The sequence below is a fragment of the Siniperca chuatsi genome, linkage group LG13 (genome assembly GCF_020085105.1).
Source record: "Siniperca chuatsi isolate FFG_IHB_CAS linkage group LG13, ASM2008510v1, whole genome shotgun sequence".
Taxonomy (NCBI): domain Eukaryota; kingdom Metazoa; phylum Chordata; class Actinopteri; order Centrarchiformes; family Sinipercidae; genus Siniperca; species Siniperca chuatsi.
Genome location: NC_058054.1, coordinates 2,930,724 through 2,948,930, shown reverse-complemented (window position 1 = coordinate 2,948,930; position 18,207 = coordinate 2,930,724). Strand labels below are relative to the sequence as shown.

The following is an 18,207-nucleotide window of genomic DNA, read 5'->3' as shown; positions in this document are numbered from 1 at the left end:
CAACCCTAAAATCTAGTGAAAACAAGACAGCTTAAAGCCCAAAGCGAGATAAAAATGTTGAGGATGCTCGGAACATTCTGCTAAACCCTTAAATATCATGTTTGTTTAAAATTCACTCACTCACAAACATTACCACTCTGCGGTCTCTTAGTACGACCGCAGTGTAAAACTTCCAGAGAGGATAGCATGAGAAAGCACAAGACACACTGCTGGTTATCAGATGTCAACATGAGTGTCCTATCCATAATCCCTTGCAGTCTGAGACCGTCTCCTGTACTGGTTTGGATCACTTTCTAACTTTGTTTCCAGAGAGACAAATTCTGGTGCCTTGGCGTCGTTATTTGATACCTCCAGTATTCAAATATCCTGGAAGAGAGGAAAACTCCTGAGTTCAGTGTGAACACATCCTGCAGTCATTCTCAGCTTTATCTACAGATCCAAAATCACCAGGCATCTGCTGGTAAAACCTGATTATGAGATTATAAGAACCAGGATCTATTTCTAAATTTTAAATCCCCCTTCTAGTATCACCCTCTGCAGTGAAAGATGCACTAATTTTGAATACTAAATTTGGACGTGAGCGCTTTAGAGCTTCTAGACTTCATTATTTGGACACCCCAAACGTTTATCCAAATTCACCACCAAATCATCCAAATACAGTACGTTGTTGGAAATCTGTGTGATTTTGCTGGAAGAGGTGGATTAGTTGTCATCCCTCTCCTCCTTCTTCCCAGACTCCCTGAATCTTTGGACAAGGAGGACCGGCTGCTGTACTTCCAGACAGCCGACATGGCAGAGTGTCTGGCAGGACCGGGATACAACGCAGAGAGACTGTCCGTTCCATACGTTCCCCAGGTCACAGGTACGACCGGCCAGGTCACACTCGCAAACTACCTGCAGCTTTACAGGCTTTTATGGAGCTTTGAGGTTTTTATTTTATATTTTCACATTTTAGCCTTTATTGATGTAAAGTAGAAACAGACAGAAAAGGTTTGTGGGGGTGCCGCTATATGGTATGCATTTTAACCGCAAGGCTACTGGGAAGCCTGGAGCTTTGAGTTTTAAAACAAATTTAACAATATCTGAAAATAATTTGAACCTCTCCAAATGCGGTTTTCTTAAAACATCTGACAGGAATTTGATGAGGCGGGTCATTCATTTATTTCTACTAATTTCAAGAAAACAGCTGAAACTAATTGAACTGGTTTTATCTCATTGGCACGTTTCTGTCTCTTGTTTAACCCCTTAAAATCGGCTTGACTCATCTTTCCAAGTCTCCTGCTTGGCAGTCAATTATTGTCATAACCCACAGAACTTAATTTTAAATGCTAGTGCAGATCCCCAAGTCTCCAAAGATACCAAATATGTCCGGCAGAAATAAATGATAAAATGATGCCCAAGACTAGAATGTTTCCATTTGATGAAATGGTGCAGTTTGAATATTTCACTCAGTGTCAAGATCATGTAGCTTTAATAAAGAGTTTAAACAAGTAGATACTAAACATTTATGATACTGTCATACAACATAAAAAAAAAAAAAATTCAAACATCTTAAGTAGAGATTTAAGCGTAAAATCAAGAATTGAAGCGGTTATTAGAAAAGATTTAACATGCAGGTTGTTGTCCTTTGGTACGCTGTGTTACATTTTTATTTCCCTTCGGTTTAAGCTCACAGTGCCCCCCAGGACTGTTGGCACTCTTGGTGAAGATTTAGCTGAAACGGCTTTGAAGGATTAACAGCTTAAGGAGTTGTTTAGTGAACAGAAAATAAACTTTAAAAAAACCCATTGTGTGATCAGCTTTATTGCACAGAAGGTTGTCACGGTTGTCGTCGTCCTCCCTGGCAATTTAAAAGGATATTTCATGTTAGATCAACATGAACCTCGATAAGATTTTATGAACTGAAATAGTTGCTTCTCCCGGAACGATTAATCCTCAAGACACATTTTCTTTCATTTTAAAATCTGGCCTTGGAAGTAAACTTGAAATCCATGCAAACACAAGGCAGGGAAGATATTACTTCATTCTTTTCAAGGATCTACCTTGCATTTGTTCAAATAAAGTGATTTATATAAGAGAGCTATGAAAAAATCCACAGTGGAGGTAGTGACCGCAGAACCCTTGAAATTAAGTCATCAGTTTGGTTAAACTACACTTTGATCAAACAGGTAACAGGTTGATAAATGTGTCTGTTATTTGGCTCATCATTGGTCTAACAAACAGTGTGCTTCTGTTTCTTCCCTCTGCCATGCTTTCATCTTACATCAGTGCTTTACACAGTAGGAAAAATCCTCCACAGGTGCAAGCAGACGTCCAGAGGTAACCAGCTAGAGGAGAGCTGCGTAGATACGGTTACCTGCTGTCACTGATCTCCTCCCATTATAGTTGGGTTCAGTTTAGCTGGAAAGACTGCAGACAAACTATTTTACAAAGCATTAACAAAGGCTTGAGCAGCCAAAACATCTTTGTTTTTTTTATTACAACTTTGATAGTTTTGTTTTTGGTTCATGCACCTTTGAGGCGCTTCAAGGTGGTGACTGTTTTTTTAAATTTTATTTTTTACCACTCATAGGAGACTGCACTGCCCTGCTAGATCAGATAACCCAACAAAACAAAGACCATCATCATCGTTTCTGTGTAATCATTTTGGAGCTCCAGCTTCCAGAATATGTTTTAAGACATGGAAAAATACTCTGCTTTGAACAGTAATTTGTATCTGATGTGGTTATTCCACAAAAAAGTTAAATTACCTTGTTTAAAAATGCTACTCCTTCTCCCTCATTGAAAAATCCAGAATCTCTGAATATGCAAATATCGTTCATTTAAAAACTTTTAACTACGGGATACAAGATGTCTCCTACTTCACTGTAAAGTCTGTTCTCGGTGTATGTGCACTGGAGGCTTCGAGATTCTACATCGCGTTTGTGTAAGTTGCACGTGATTGCCAACCATGATTGGCTCCAAACTAGTTGTGATGTCACAACATCATGCTTGTAGGTACGTGTCTTAAAACTCAACTTGACATAAACTCTGGTGTCAAACTGGTGAAGTTACGATAAGCAAAACACATTTTTGAGTGGGGGGGGGACTTTAAATTCATACTACTGCTCTCTAATTTCTGTGGCAGTGAGACCAATAAACAGCCAATAAAGCCAATAAAGTTTGAGACATACTCAGAATCAGAAATACTTTATTGATCCCAGAGGGGAAACTCTTTTGTTACAGCGGCTCACTGTCACGTCACGTCAGGAACAGAAGTACTAAGCAAATCAAAATATAATACACTATAATACAGCTAAATAGAGATATATACTGCTGTAGAGATTAACTAATTTGACAGTAGAGATGATGTCACTGTAGCTGTAAGAAAAGCTGTATATAAGATGCCTTTTGTTTTTGTTTGAGTGGTAATGAAAGATCCCTAGGTGCTAAAAATGTATTGTGTGTGACAGTGGATGTATACCCACTGGGCTAAAAAGGGAGGGGAACCCACACCCCAACAGTTTATATGCCTTTTCACTGAGCTACACAGGACCCAACCACATACAAGCACGATCCCACACCCTTAGATGATTGACCAACTTTAGATAAATCCTTGTAGCTTTTTAGTATTTCTTGTTTTTCTCCAGTGATAGCTGTTGTGTGTAGCTGTAGACATCATACTGTATACAGAAATAAAATGGTTTGATCATTTTTACAAACATTTTGCTTGCATTGCATCTGGAAATGTGACGGTGAGTACATGTAGATGACCTATGTAGACTATGAATAGTTTGTGTTTGTTGTCTTGCTTGGTGCTGTTAATATAGGCAGTTGTTTTTAATTTGTTGAGCTTTAGTTTTCATTATTTATCAAAAACAGAACAATTAATGCCTCCCATTTGGTGCTGAACAGGTACTGCACACTGCTACAGTTTTATATGGGGATTAATGAGAGCCTGAAGGGCTAACATACAGTCCTTGTGCAGCCAGAGAATGGCAACAAGCTGCAGAGTTGGTGTTGATTCGAAGTGGATTCAGAACTACGGGCAACACTTTCGAGTTAGGACCCGGTCATACCAGAATTTCTAACTGTGAAAGTTTGTACCAAAATCAATTCATTTCAATGGAATCACCGTTGCAGAGGCAAAGTAGCTTTATTTCTTTGTTGGAGTTCAACTTTGGTGAACTTTGACATGCCAATTTGCGACGTGGTCTAATTGCAAACCATCTTGACAGTGCTAACCTTTGAGGGAACAGAGAGAACAGAGAGTCCAAAAATGAGGAAGCAACCATATTAGCTGTGTCACACCATCCACTTTTACATAACGCTGCTCTGTCAGGGTATAAGCTGTTCCACAAAAGAGATGCATCATGATTTTATAGTCATTTGAGAGACAGGAGTTGATGGTACAAAAAAACCCATTACTCTCTTGCCCAAATACTAGCCACAACCACCGGTAGCCACTGCTCGGTGTAGTCAGTACGTCACCAAACTGCCTGGAGAACTCATTAATACATTCTACTAGGCCATTTTATTTTGCGACATTTAGTTCAATGATAATATCTAAAATATGACTCTATGTAAATTGAACCACATATGTACAATATTATGCAATTGTTGACACAATGAGAAGTCTTCGGCACAGCATTGTCATTAATTATGGTGCTGATCAAGCCCAGGCATCAAATTTGAAGAAAGGGCTGCCACATACCCAAAAAGCTCAGTTCTGTTCAACACTCGTGCTGGTTTTCACTGGGAACAGATCATTGTATTACTGATTCTTTTGATTTATTTGGTGTTTTTCAGTTTACTAACCACTGGCAGCTCATTTAGTTTTGTTGTAAATACTTTCTATCAAGTGTATCTTTTGGAAACTTGGCAAATTTTCTCAAATTACAGCTAAACAGTACACTAAAATGTGTTTCTGAAAACATTTTAGGCCAGAAATGGACAATGCAGTAACAGAGTCTTGATTCATATTTGATCAGCACTGCCTAGTTTGACAGTTTTATCTGAGTTTCGCGTGCCTGGTGCTGGAAGGCTGGGGGGTTGGTTGGTGACGAAAGCTGCCACCATATACGTCACCTGCCTCCAGATCAGCCAATAGCAAAATTCAATAGCCGGGTTTCAACCTGTAGAGGGCAGTCGCTATGCATATTTACAACACAATATGTAGAATTAAATACTTTGCACTAAAATGTCAAGATTTGGACCTGAATCCATCAACAACACTACTAAATATCCATACACGTTGGTTTTTAGCTGAAAAAAGTGGTTTGGGGGTTTAGTTACTCGAGTTGCACTCGCTAAAACAACCTGTTAGCTAGCTGCTAGCTAACAGTTAGTTTTGGAGCAGAGATTAGAGTTAAAGACAAGAAATGTACTGTTTCACAGTGCTTTAAGGTCAATTTGATCAATAAATCTACATTAGCTCTATAACAAGATTAACTCCTACTGTTATTAAATTGAAATACTGCACAGTCAGGTCTTTAGTAAACCGTCATGTTGGTGCAGATTTGTCACAAAACTGCAAAGTTTACCTTTCCTGAGTTTTTGGTCTGTGGTCCTAACTGCTAGTTTCTTGTTATGTCAGTGATCTTAAAATTAAAGATAATTCTGGTGTAGTTCTGTATTATAGATAAGAGTGTGACCCAAAGCCAAAACTACTGTATAATAGAAATGCAAACACACAACTCGGTCTCTGTGTCTCACCTCTTGTCTATTCACATCAGTTTTCTCATGAGTGCCTCCAGGCCGGCTGCTGAGTCATACCTGTTCAAAGTGCGCAACAAAGGTCACCGTGACTCATGCTAACAACAATTATAACGTGCTGCTGTTTTCTGTTTCTCCTGTCTGTCTGTTTTCACACCTCATCTGATCTGTTACTGTTCTGGCCCTTATCAGATGACCTTGACGTGTTGTTTCTCGAGTTGAGAAAGTAGCTGTACTTCTGCGGTTTTTATTTTTACCAGTGCAGTGTGGATGAATACTGAAGTGCTTGAGGCGGCGGTATTAAGACGGGCCCTCCTTGGGGACAAGGTACCTGAGAAGTTTATCGCTCTGCAGGATCAGATGGATTTGTTCCGTGTTGTATTAAACTAGAACATCATAATAGAATATAAATCTGGCTGTGTGGAAAATGGAGTTTGGTGTTACGGAGTGGAGAAGTCACTGCAGTTATCAATTGGCCTCGAAGAACAAATCAACAAGGTCTCATACCTACATGACAAAAAGGGTGGTATGTCAGTGCCTTTAGAGAGAGAGTTTAGGCAACCAAAACTACTTGGTTCAGGTTAAAGACAGATTGTCTTCATGGTTTGAAGAAACATTGACTGTTGGTAGGAGATGGGATATGAACAGCGGCCTCTCGTGTCAAAGTCTTGAAAAAAGCCTTGACCTCTTCCTAAGTGGTTTTGACATGATTTAACAATGTCACACTACAGTACTTCCTCTTTAGCTTCTGAGAGAAGACACTCAATATTCACACAAATACAAGCAGTCGCTTGTGAGAAAAACATTGCTCATTGCTGTCGTGAGGTCTAGAACAAAAATGCAGTGAAAACTGGGGCTGAACAATTAATCAAAATGTTATCGAAATCGCAATATAGCCGAGTGCAATATCCAAATCGCGGGGGCTGTAATTTTTTGATAAAGGTAAAGGTGTCACAACATGCCATTGTAAATGAAGTATTGTGGTGCTACAAGGATGCCCCATGTCATCTTATTCTTTGATGACTACTTGTGGAAATTCAGTCTGCAATTTATGATTGGACAGGAGTGGTTTTGTAGTCCTAATGAAAACGATACTGTGAGCTCTTCTGGTCACCTGGCCACTGTAATGACTGTTGGTACATGTTATCGGTCATACAGTACATTGGACGTACTTTCTGAGTATTGACTAAAAGTTGGTCATAGAAATGAGTGTCAAACTGGTAAAGTTAAGAGCAATTCTTGAGTTTAGTAACTTACTGATTGTGATAGTTCCTTATGTAAATCATCAGTATGTTAATACTTAAATGTGTCTCATTTTGTCAATGTGAAAAATGTAGTTAATAGTTTTTGTAAGTAACACAAGAGTTCATGTTTTCAGCTGGGAAATTGAGTCCATAATGTGGACATTGTTGTCAAGTCATTAAAGTTGTGAGCACACTGCTGCTTGGCAACTGATGACAAAAATCGACGCCCCGTTGTTATCTTTTTGAAAACGGTGAATCATTTTCTGTTTACTGGTTTTCAGAATCATGTTTAGGAACGAGACAAAAAGTAGACAAAATAATTCATGGGGTTTGACATTTAAAAGAAATCTCAGCATTCATCACAACTTGTCTGTTGTGACGTGGAAAACACGACTGCATTTGAACGCACCATGAAGCTCAAAGATTGAACTGGCAGTGCCACTTTAGTGTTGAACGGACGGGAAAACTTAGACTTCACGTTTTGCTACTTAGAAATGTGCTCCTTAAGTTGCCTGTTGTGCCGGTGTGTGCATTCACTGTTTACCCAGCATGGATCAGGATTTAAAGCTGATATAGATCCCTGGCTGAACTGTCTCTCGTCCTGCAGATGAAGACCGTCTGACCAGGAGGAAGAGTTTTGTGGACACAATCTCCCTTCAAGTGGACATCATGTCTAACAGCCTTCCAGACAAGGTCAGTCTAGTTTTCCCTGAGAGGGACAATGTCACAGGTCAGTTTCAGAAACACACCACACACACACACACACACACAGATACTCCTGGGCAGGGAGGTGGTGGTAAATAAAAAGGTGAGGAGACTTAAAAAACCCAATATAGAGATATTAGATATACTGTATGTACCAATAATTTCTATTTTCATAAAACCATTAAGACTCAGAAGGGGAACATTTAAATTAGAGCGACAGTGACAACAATACTGATGTAGCCCTCTTTGTTCACCCAACAGACTAATGTATTTTCATAACCAGTTAGAACAGATTTATACAAAGTAAGGTAAAGGTTGTAATAACACAAAATGTTCCTTTAAGGGGTGGTGGTCATCATGTTTTGGGGAAGATCTTTGTTTGATTGCGCTGTGTTTTTATTCCTCTGCAGTCCCAGCTGGCTGAGGAGATCACATTCGAGACCCTGAAGAAGGCCATCGGTGAGATCAAAGACAATTACTTGAGACTACACAACTTTTGCTTTAAGCCTCCCCTCACCTTTCTGTGGACTCGGTGAAGTGTCTCCCTGAATACCAATGAAATATACGATTTGGCTTTTTGTCAAGAGTTCCATCGTCCTTCAGGCCAATGCTTCTCTGACAAGTAGCCAAAATGTTGACAGTAATGTCCCGTGAATTATAAAGATTTACTGACCGTCATAACATGGTTATAACATTTCCAAATATATTTTTACTGTTCTGCTCATGAGAAAACAACTTAACTTTGATGTGTGAGCTGTAAAATATATGCAAGCAATGCTTGTATTCGTCTGTCTCTCAAGTCTTTGACTGCTGAATATAAGCTCAATATGTCTTAGTGCCACCTGGGTACTGTTGTCATCATAAAGTAAGTTTAAATGCAGTGGGATTGAAGCTAAGCAAAGTGTAGTGAGGAAAAGTTAGAATATAACTCTTTTGACCAGCTGACGCGTAATTCACCTGTTGTCAGATACCACCGGTCTGGAGGAGCAGGAGAGGGAGAAAAGGCGTCAGGTGATGGAGAAGTTTCAGAAAGCTCCGTTCGAGGAGATTGCTGCCCACTGCGAGTCCAAGGTAAAAAACACCGTAAAGAGGAAAAAACCCTAGTGAAATTGTTAATAAGATGAGTGTTCAGGAATGAACTATCAGTGTCTAAATTACTACTAAAATTACTATTATTGTTTGTTAATAAAACTCTTGTTTTGTCCAGGCGAACATGTTGCACGACAGGCTGGCACAAATTTTCGAACTTACAATTAGGTAAGTCATCTTTCTTTACAGCTGTTGTTAATAACTTTTTTAAATGGCTTTGTTTCATAAGCTTGAATTTAGGATTTGATTTTGACGGAGTACCTGTTAGATAGTCAGAAGATTTGTTGTGTGATTGTGATCGTCAGTGGTTTTCCTAGACCACTATGTGTTGTAGATTTTCATCTATTTATCTAAAAGGGACAGTCACACACATCTGTAGTCTTGTGTACATAGAACCAAAGTAATGACATCTAAGTAAGAGCTGAAATTTCCATGGAATCATGCTAATATGCTAAACATTACATGTCAGATGCTAACACATTAATTGTGAACATTTAACTTAATGATGTTTACTTTCAAGTAGTTTTTTCTTTTTTCATATGTGTAACTATGTCCATATAGGCTACCTCCTTTATCCCACAATGACCCCCATCGTGGGATAAAGTCAAAGTCCTTAAAGTCTTGTTAGCATTGCTGACACGTTACATTTTACATGCTAAACATCAGCATTTCAACAGACTGTCAAGGTATAATGCTGGCATAATTTTTTTGTATTATTTTACCTGAAGAAACTAAAACCAACAATGAGTGTGTCCTACTTACAAGTATTGTGTATGTATTTAAAGCCTTATATATCTTACTCCTCTGTGCTATAGAGCTGCTTTGTTGTTAGAAAACACCCCATAAACCCCATGCTGCTGCACTGCGTAACATATCCCTGTGTTAGGCCAGCAGGCTACACTTAACATGGGCAGCGTAGCTTCTTCTGAAAAAACACCACTGCATTTCTGACGTCACTAAGCATTCTCTGACACTGTTCTGTGTTAGCATTACTTTGCTGGTTTGATGGGATGAGATGAATAAACAACGCTACAAGTCCAGTTTAGACGGAGGGAAGTTGAAGTCTAACAGTTTAAAGCTGAGGCTGACAAGCTTAATACGAGATGTCCTCAAATAACCACCGTAAGAAAGGATGAACTCTTTTCATTTAGGTAACAAATTAACCAACATAAAATTAAAAACATTTTGCATTTTACTTATCGTGACGATCCAAGACTAGAAAAGTCATCATCCATCAGTTTAATTTTCTTCAATATGGAAATACCAATATAACATCTTCCTTCCCAGGCCTCCACCCAGCCCGTCCGGAGTGGTTTCCATCTCAGCGGGACCCACCCAGCACCAGTCTGTCCCCGTCTACGAGATGAAGTTTCCAGACCTGTGCGTCTACTGATCACACCACACACACACACACCCCTCCACAAAAATAGCTGAAACACAAAATGCCAAATTCCAAATGCTGAGAAAGAACTACACAATCATAATCTGCACTCCAGTTTCCTCCATTCAGACCAGCACAAAGGTGTCAGGGATGCTGTCAGAAACACAAAATGCAGCAAAACAGCCATTTTTATTTTCATATAAAGAGGAGTTACCTATCCAAAAAACGAAACTTCCTTAATCTCACGTAAAACTCTATCAGTTTCTAATTTCCACTTTCCACTCATTATTATTAAAACTTCTGCAGCATGTTTTCCTGCTCTTTTTTTTAAATACTTTGATCCTTAATTAAGCTTACAGTAGACCTGTATTAATCCCTCCAGCTCTAAATGAACTGATTTGCCGCACTTTGTTCCCTGACTCACATCCCTGAAACTGAACTAAACGTATGAGTCACCAAGAACAAAAAACATGAACATGAACAGCTTTCACTCTGAGATTTCAGTGTGTAGATGCTGAATCTGATGTTGCTTCCCAGCATGACTCTGATCCAGTCTATCATCTCTGGTCTAGCCAAAGCTTCACACCTTGTACATAAGCTGTAGTCTAAAATTAAACTCTTGTAGGAAAGGCTAAAACCAGTTTCAGACTTAAAATTAGAGGCTGGTCTTAGCTGTAATGCTCCTTCTTCAGTAACAAGTATCTGTTCTCATGTTGATCAGTAGGCGTCAGTGCAGTCACAAATTAGTAGAAATGTACAATATATTAGCTGTCAGCTAGACAAACTGAAAAAACTTCACTGGTAGTAGAAGGCAGATTAGTTTTAGGCTCACTGCTGCACGGCTGTTACAACCTGTTCGGTCTAATCAGTCTGCTTAATCTTTGCTACTTTTAGGTAAATAAGCATCAGAAATGACTTCAACAACCAGCTAAGTTTCATGTCTGCTTGGCTCAAAAGACAAAGACAAAGCCAAAGAGAGTTTCGTTTTCAACACTGTTCAGTAGAAATGGCTCGCTCATGGTTGGTGACCGGTAATGTTATTTCTGTCAAAACACCTGTTTGGTCAATGGTTTGACTTGCATTTAAATTTGATTGCAAAGTTAGACTTACAGTTGACATTGTAGAGCTACGAAGACAAAGATTTCCCATTTGGTAAAGAAAATCTCACAGCAGTCGGTGTTCATTTACCAGTTTTTTTTTCAAAATGTTGCATTTTCCCTCTGTGTTGGTATTCAGTTTCATAAACCAAAACCTGACATTGTCTTAGCATGATGTCCTGCCTGTGGTGAAGTAGCTCTAAGAGACATCTGGAGTCTTTAGCGGCCGTGACATCAGAAGGTCTTCCTCAGAACTGAACAAGTCAACAACAAAATGGTTGGTAGGGAGAGATCGCAAAAATGTGAAAATATATTTGTAGGAAACAGTAATCTGCATCACCAGCCTGGACAGACTCATTTTTAACTGTAAATTTAAAAAAAAAAATATCCAAAAGATTTGGAATGAAACCTTCTGAATTAAGATCTTGTGGCAGAGGACTCTGATAAAATGTGACTAATTGTTCAAATGTCTTTAGAGCCAGCACGTCATGAAAATACAGAATAAGCACAAAACTCTAACTGCAATATACTGAAACATTTGATCTCTTTAGGGATGTGACCTGCATTGAGGGACGATTAATTTTTGATTGGGAATAATTTCATGCACATGTTCTGGCACTTTTCTGTACCTGTACTGTAGCTCAACATAATACAGCACTTATTTACCTTGTGTTTATGTTAGCCGATTTCTTGTTGGAGGAAGAAATCTAGCAATTTAAGAGTTCATATTACTGTAAGTTCACTAACAAAAACCTAAAACTATCTCAATCGCACTTGTCGCCATTTTTCTGTCGCTATTTTCTATGGATATAGTTAGGCAGCTAGCTAGCTAGCTGGCTACTGGGAAGATGACGTCCCCATACTTAACCCTGCATACAAAGCTCTGATTGGTTGATTATTTCTACAAATAGCAGAAACCACCATCAGTGGGCACTACGCCAGACCTTTTTCAATTGCTGAAGAAATCAGAGATTTGGGCGGTGATTCAGAGGTCGAAAACCAGATTAAAGATATTCTGGTGTTGGCCAGAATCAGTCCTCATCTGCCCCCCTGGTGGATATACTTTAAATCACCCAAGCACACACAAACACAGGCAACTATGTAGACAGTGCCGTTCATGTGACAGCCGCTTGTAAATGCATACGAGTTGTTAAAATCGAGTGTATAAGCGCTCTTAGTTTGTGACATTGAATGTACATGTGAACTCTACAAACGGTATCTCTCTGTGGAATAAGAGTTTGTCCGGCACGATGACTTTGTTCTGTACTCTCTGTGCACAGTTGGCACGTTGGCGATGTGCATCTCCAGTTCAACCAGCAGCTTTTAACTCCTCACAGCTTTTTTTTTTTTTTCACAGCTTCTAAAAAACCAAAACATGTTTTGTTGCCAAAGACAGCAGTCGTTCCCCTCCTGTTTCCTGAATTCAAAATGTCTTAATCTAAAAAAAAAAACTGGATGTTATCAGAGCCGGCGTCCTGTGAGCAGCCATATGGACAGTTTCATTCCAAAATAAGAGACCCGCAGCAGCTGACACCTCATCAAAGTTAACCTCCCCACTGAAGGTATTAATATCAATACCAGCCTTCAGCCACTCGGATACAAAGCCGTGACATTTTGGAGGATTTAATCATCTGTGCTTTTTCAACAGTTACCACAAGGCCACTTTTTGTTTCCAAAAAGGGTAAAGGAGGCGTTTTTGGAACGATTCATATCTGGTGGAGCTGCAGCTGTGATCTGTAATAACAGATGGTTATCAGTATTTCCTCTGATCTGAGCTCAGTGTAGGAAGAAAAATCCCTCCAGTTGGAGGCAGATACCTGCTGCCATCGTTTGGTCTGAGCCCAGCTGTGCAGAGCACATCTGCGCTGCTGCTGTATTCAAGGTTGAAGGTCAGTGTGAAAGGTCTCTTTCACTCAGAGATGACTGGTTTGTTTGCAAGTGTATCCTCAAAAGATTCAGCTATATCAGTTGACTAGTTTGTGGAGGGGAATTGTTTAGTCCGGTTCCTGTTGCACCTTTTCTCTGTTTAGAGTTGTACAGAATGAGATGAACGACGGAGAAACAAGATGGAAAACTGAATGAAAGAGACGAGGAAGAAATAGTTGAGGTGTTTGTGTTCTGCTGAGCAGGATGTGGCAGCTGTTTTATACGTGACCGGGAAAGTTTCAGGTGGTTTTGTATGTTAAATGTTGTTGAGCGCAGGTTGTGTTCCCAAACAAGAAAGGATGGCTAAGTGAGCTTTGTTTGAAATCACCAACATGAGCCTGCTGCATTTGAACTTTGGCTGGTAATTTGTCTTCTTCAGAAGCCAGTTTGACGGCTAAGCAGCTCCTGACCCCATTTCGACCTGGTATTGATTCGAGGGTCATGTGATCAGTGGTAACATTAGTGTAGCAAGCTTCTCCACTGGCTCTGATTACCTACTTACAGTATAAGTAATGTTAGCCTAGTTAGCAAAGCCACCGAAAACCGAGACAAAACAATCTTCGGTCAAGATTAATTTAGTAGCTTTTCTGGAGCGTTCGATCGTATCACCAGCAGATGGAGTTTAACCAGCAGTCGTGGAAATTTAGATGTTAACGTAAATGCAGACCTACGCAAAGAAGGGGGTTATGGGTAACTGTCGGTCCCAGAGGCTTGCACAGGAGCAGATGCACACACCTCCCAAGTCTTAACACGCAAGCTGATTGGTTGGTTGATATGGGAACCTCTCAGACTGCCACCTGTGCACTCTGTAATACGTGCAGCCCGGGGAAGCATGTTTCAGCCGAGCCAGTTAATCTCAACTCCAATCCGGTCAATCTGGCAGCGAAAAATGTAAAAGTACCAAAAGAGTATCCTACGAATGCCTTCGGTTGTCTGTTTGTCACATGACCCTTGCCTTACGTACCCTCAAGACCATCCCACAACGCTTCCCTTCACCTGAGGCACACCATGTTTGTTGACATGTCTGCTAGCTTCGCCTTCCTAATTTGAATATTGAGTTCTGATTACAATGTGGGTGTAAATGCAAAGGCCCATCATCAGACATTGTTACACAGATTGCAGCTCAATACCAGGTGTAAATGGAGTCTTTGTTAATGTCTTCTGCTCTGGATGCGATATTCAGCTTGTATCATACTGCAAATGGCTGCTGATGTTTGGAATAAATCAGTCGGTATGAGTAGTGGCTGAAAAGTTAGTTTACTGGTAGAGTTTGTACTCCATTGTCAAATGAAAGGACACAATTCTGAGCAGAGTAGCCTCAAGGAAATAAAAATCCCTTTGATATTTTCCTCTGTATAAAAAAATATCCTCCACTGATACATTAAACTGATGCATTATCTTTTGTGTATATCTGTACTGTGTAACGTCTTAGCTTTAAATGCAAACTCTTATGATTTAATATCATAGATCTACTTAAAAACATGCATTATATGAACTAACTGCATGAAATCTTAATATCACATTGTCGACCCCTGCGGGGGCGCTGGGAGTATATGCTGAAACAAAAAAATCCATCTAAACAAGTCATTTCATCGACTGAATCCTAAAGTCAGTTTTTTTCTCAAACTGATGAAAAATGAACCAGCACAGTGGAAACGTCACTGATTTTTAGTTTGGAGAAAAGTACGATTTTGACAGTAGATGAATTGTTTGCTTAGATGCAGCTGGAATACATGATCACTTCCTCTATGAATGTGTCATTATAGCAGTATAGCATATATTTTTGTACATTTTATGCATCATGTATCGTTAAATTGTTGCCTGGTAGAGATTGGGAGATTTATTCTTGTCCATCACATTTATCAAGATGAAGACAAATGCTGATTTATTTTTATTTTTAAATTTAGATTTCTGTTTATGAAGTCGACGGTTCAGGGTTTCAATGGGATTGTGCAGTTCTTATCAGTGTGGGAGAAATGGTCTCATTTATGAAAATGTTACTTGATTTTTTTTGTATTATTTTAGAATCCATTATATCATTTCAAAAAATGAATTAAAAATGTATGAATATTATATCTATAGTCAGATGATATCAGTTATTTTTGCATACTGCAGAGAAGTAGAGTAAATCAGTGCAATCTGCTAATTTTAGCATCTAGATATCCCCCCAAGAAGTTGCAGCTTCGGCTCAGACTCGGTCATCAGCCAAGTTTTGGATATAAAATCCTCTCAGACTTTGAGGTCATTTGCAAAATGTCTTGCTTCGTCTGACACATGATAGAAAAATAAATAAAGGTTTTCAAACTGTGAGGCACCCACTCATCAGCACGGTCGGCAGTGGCGCAGCTCGTTTACGACGTTACGACTGATTGCTGCAATTTGCGTCACAAATCGTAGCGTTACTCTCTCAGAGACAAAAGTCAAATCTGAACAAAGACATAATACACATTTTTAGTTTCGGTGTGACTTGCACTTTCAGAGGATAGCATTATCTCTGATAGCGAATAAACGTCCATAAAACCGCTTAGAAATCATAGAAAAAGTTCCTTATAACTGCAGAACTTGCCTGAGAATCAAGTTTTCATCATTATCAAAGTAATCCAGTCACAGCTGTCTGTACATGGACAGGAAGTGCTAATAGCTAATACAGCATATTTTTAATGGTTCCAATTTGACTAAATGTAAACAAATATAGGCTTTTAAAAAAAAAAGGGGCTAACTCACTGAATCCATGGCAACAATAGACTTCCTGTTTACCTGCCCCCAAGCATTATGGGAACTGTTTTTCCAAAACTGAGCAGGATTATCCCCCAAAAAGAAGTAAGACAAAGAATAATAATAATAATGGCCATTAGAAAATCATTTAATACTAACTATTTTCATGTTGCACTATCAGTATGTTTGACAGGACAGTGAAAGGTTAGTCAGTATTAAACTTGATGTTTTGCTCAGAAAGATTTTACATAACGGGAAACAACAACTTAATAAAATGTCATTCCCATGTTGTAAGTTGTGTAAACATGGTCCATTAAACTGGCTGCAATTTGAATTTTCACAGCTTCACCCATAATTAGATTAGCATAGAATGGATATGTGTGAGATGATGACAGATGAGTTAGATCTAGTTAATGCACACATTCTCTCTGCACCTGAATCTGCCCTGAGCTGCAACTTCTTCTCATTAGTCAATGTGTGGCTGATAAATAATGTTTAAATTAGAGTGAATGATCTCAGAACAGTCTAAAGCTTAGCTGGATGCAGAAATCAATCAGTCTGTGAATGAGTCAACTCTGCTACTTTTGATAAATCAACAGTAATCATTTCATTAGTGGCAGCAGATGTATTACCACATATTAAAATACAATGCTGAGCAATTAATAACCGTCACAATGAAATATGACATTGTGTTTGCACTTTGATCACTGTGTACCCGGTACTACAGCAAAAATGAATCAGCACAGATCAGTGTTCGGTACAAGCTGATCATCAGAGGTATTTTTTCCCCAGTGTTCGGTTTGTGAAATGTTGTATTCAAGAATAACTCTGTGTGAAACTGTAAAAAGTGGCCCTCTTGACTGGTGATTGAAGTCAGTATCAAGTCTTAGTATCGTATAATTAAGACGAGAAGAACTCAGTAAATGGGGTGAAATAATATCACTACTGACCTGCCTTACTTCAGAATGCTGGACAAAAAAAAAAAAATTGACGTGATAAACTTTTCTTCACTTTTCAAGATGGACTTTTTTCAGTTTACCCACTGAATTCTGCAGAAAAATGAACAGAACAACAAAAAAAACTGAGTTTCTGATGATGTTTTCTTAAGTTTGTGATGCAACAGTTTGTATTCTTGTGCCAGTTTTAGAGATAACAGGTGTCACGTCTGTGTTCAGCCTTCACAGTGACAGACTTTTCTGTTTCCAAACTGCTAAAGCTTGGCTTGGTTTCAAACACGATGATGATTTTAACCACTAGACGGCGCTGAGGTTCTGCTCCCGCTGTTCAGGAAATGGGTTTAAATTTGACTTAAGATCTGAACGGTTCCACATGTGCAAAAGTCCTAAATGTATCATTTTCCACAGTTTACATACAAACTACTTTTATATTGTTTTGGTGAAAGACGTTTGACTTCCTTGGACCCTTCCTGCTTCGTTCATTTCATCCATAAACATGTTTAATCAGAAACGACAAAGTCTGCAAAATAGCTGAGACACAGTTTCACTAATTTGTAGGTCGACTATTTTCTTGGATGAAACCACATAATCTTGTCAGCACCAAACAGTCTTTTCTCTGGGAAGTTGACTGTGGGGTCTGAAAACTATTTTCATTATCAATTAATCTATTGATTTGAGCGTGATCTTCTCAACCTCGGGAACAGTATGTGTGACAGAATAATCTCAACTCAAAGGTCCATTTACTAGAATATGTGATGTGTTTGAAAGCTTTTGAGTTTATTTTGTCACAATCTGTCATTTGATTGTGTCAATAAAATGCCTGAAAGTAATGAAAAATCTCCAGCCTAACTTCCCAGAGTCCAATGTGACGTTATCAGATGTTTTGTTTTTTTCCAACCATCAGTCCAAAACCCAAAGATGTTCAATTTTCAATGATATAAAACGGAGACAAGCAGCAAATCCCCGCATTCGAGAAGCTGGAACCAGAAAATATTTGACATTTTTGCTTGAAAAAAATACAAACAAATGTAACAGATGATCAAATTTTGTGGATTAATTTTCTGTACATCAACTAATTGACTAACCGACAGATTCTTTCAGCCCTAATGTGTTCAGAAAATCCTTCAGTTTACTTTTAAAATCTTTCAAAACTTATTAGGATAAACTTCTTAAAAGTTTTCATCTGGTAACAGCAGACGTAGCTTTTTTTTTTCTTTTTTGACAAATCTGTGGAACCAACAAATCTGTACATTAAATCCAACCACAACGGCAGCAGAGCCTCCGGTTTATTACAAAGTCTCTATTTAATGGTAAATTGTGTGTTAAGATTAATGTACGAGACTAAAATAAAACATTTCTATCAATACTGGCGAGCTGTGATGTCTTTATTACTGTTACTT

General features: G+C 38.9%; 1 protein-coding gene across 3 annotated transcripts in view; it reads left to right on the top strand.

Moving 5' to 3' along the window:
* The window catches only part of efr3a (EFR3 homolog A (S. cerevisiae)), a 134,240-nt gene extending 116,067 nt beyond the window's left edge, over positions 1-18,173 (top strand). For 2 of the 3 annotated variants that reach the window (XM_044218574.1, XM_044218571.1), the window contains 6 exons: positions 735-862; positions 7,546-7,631; positions 8,054-8,102; positions 8,611-8,714; positions 8,851-8,900; positions 10,020-18,173. In XM_044218574.1, coding sequence (XP_044074509.1) covers positions 735-862; positions 7,546-7,631; positions 8,054-8,102; positions 8,611-8,714; positions 8,851-8,900; positions 10,020-10,125 — 523 coding nt within the window. In that variant the 3' untranslated portion in view covers positions 10,126-18,173. The remainder of the gene's footprint in view (positions 1-734; positions 863-7,545; positions 7,632-8,053; positions 8,103-8,610; positions 8,715-8,850; positions 8,901-10,019) is intronic. The other variant, XM_044218572.1, reaches the window with a different exon arrangement.
* Positions 18,174-18,207: the final 34 nt, after the last annotated feature.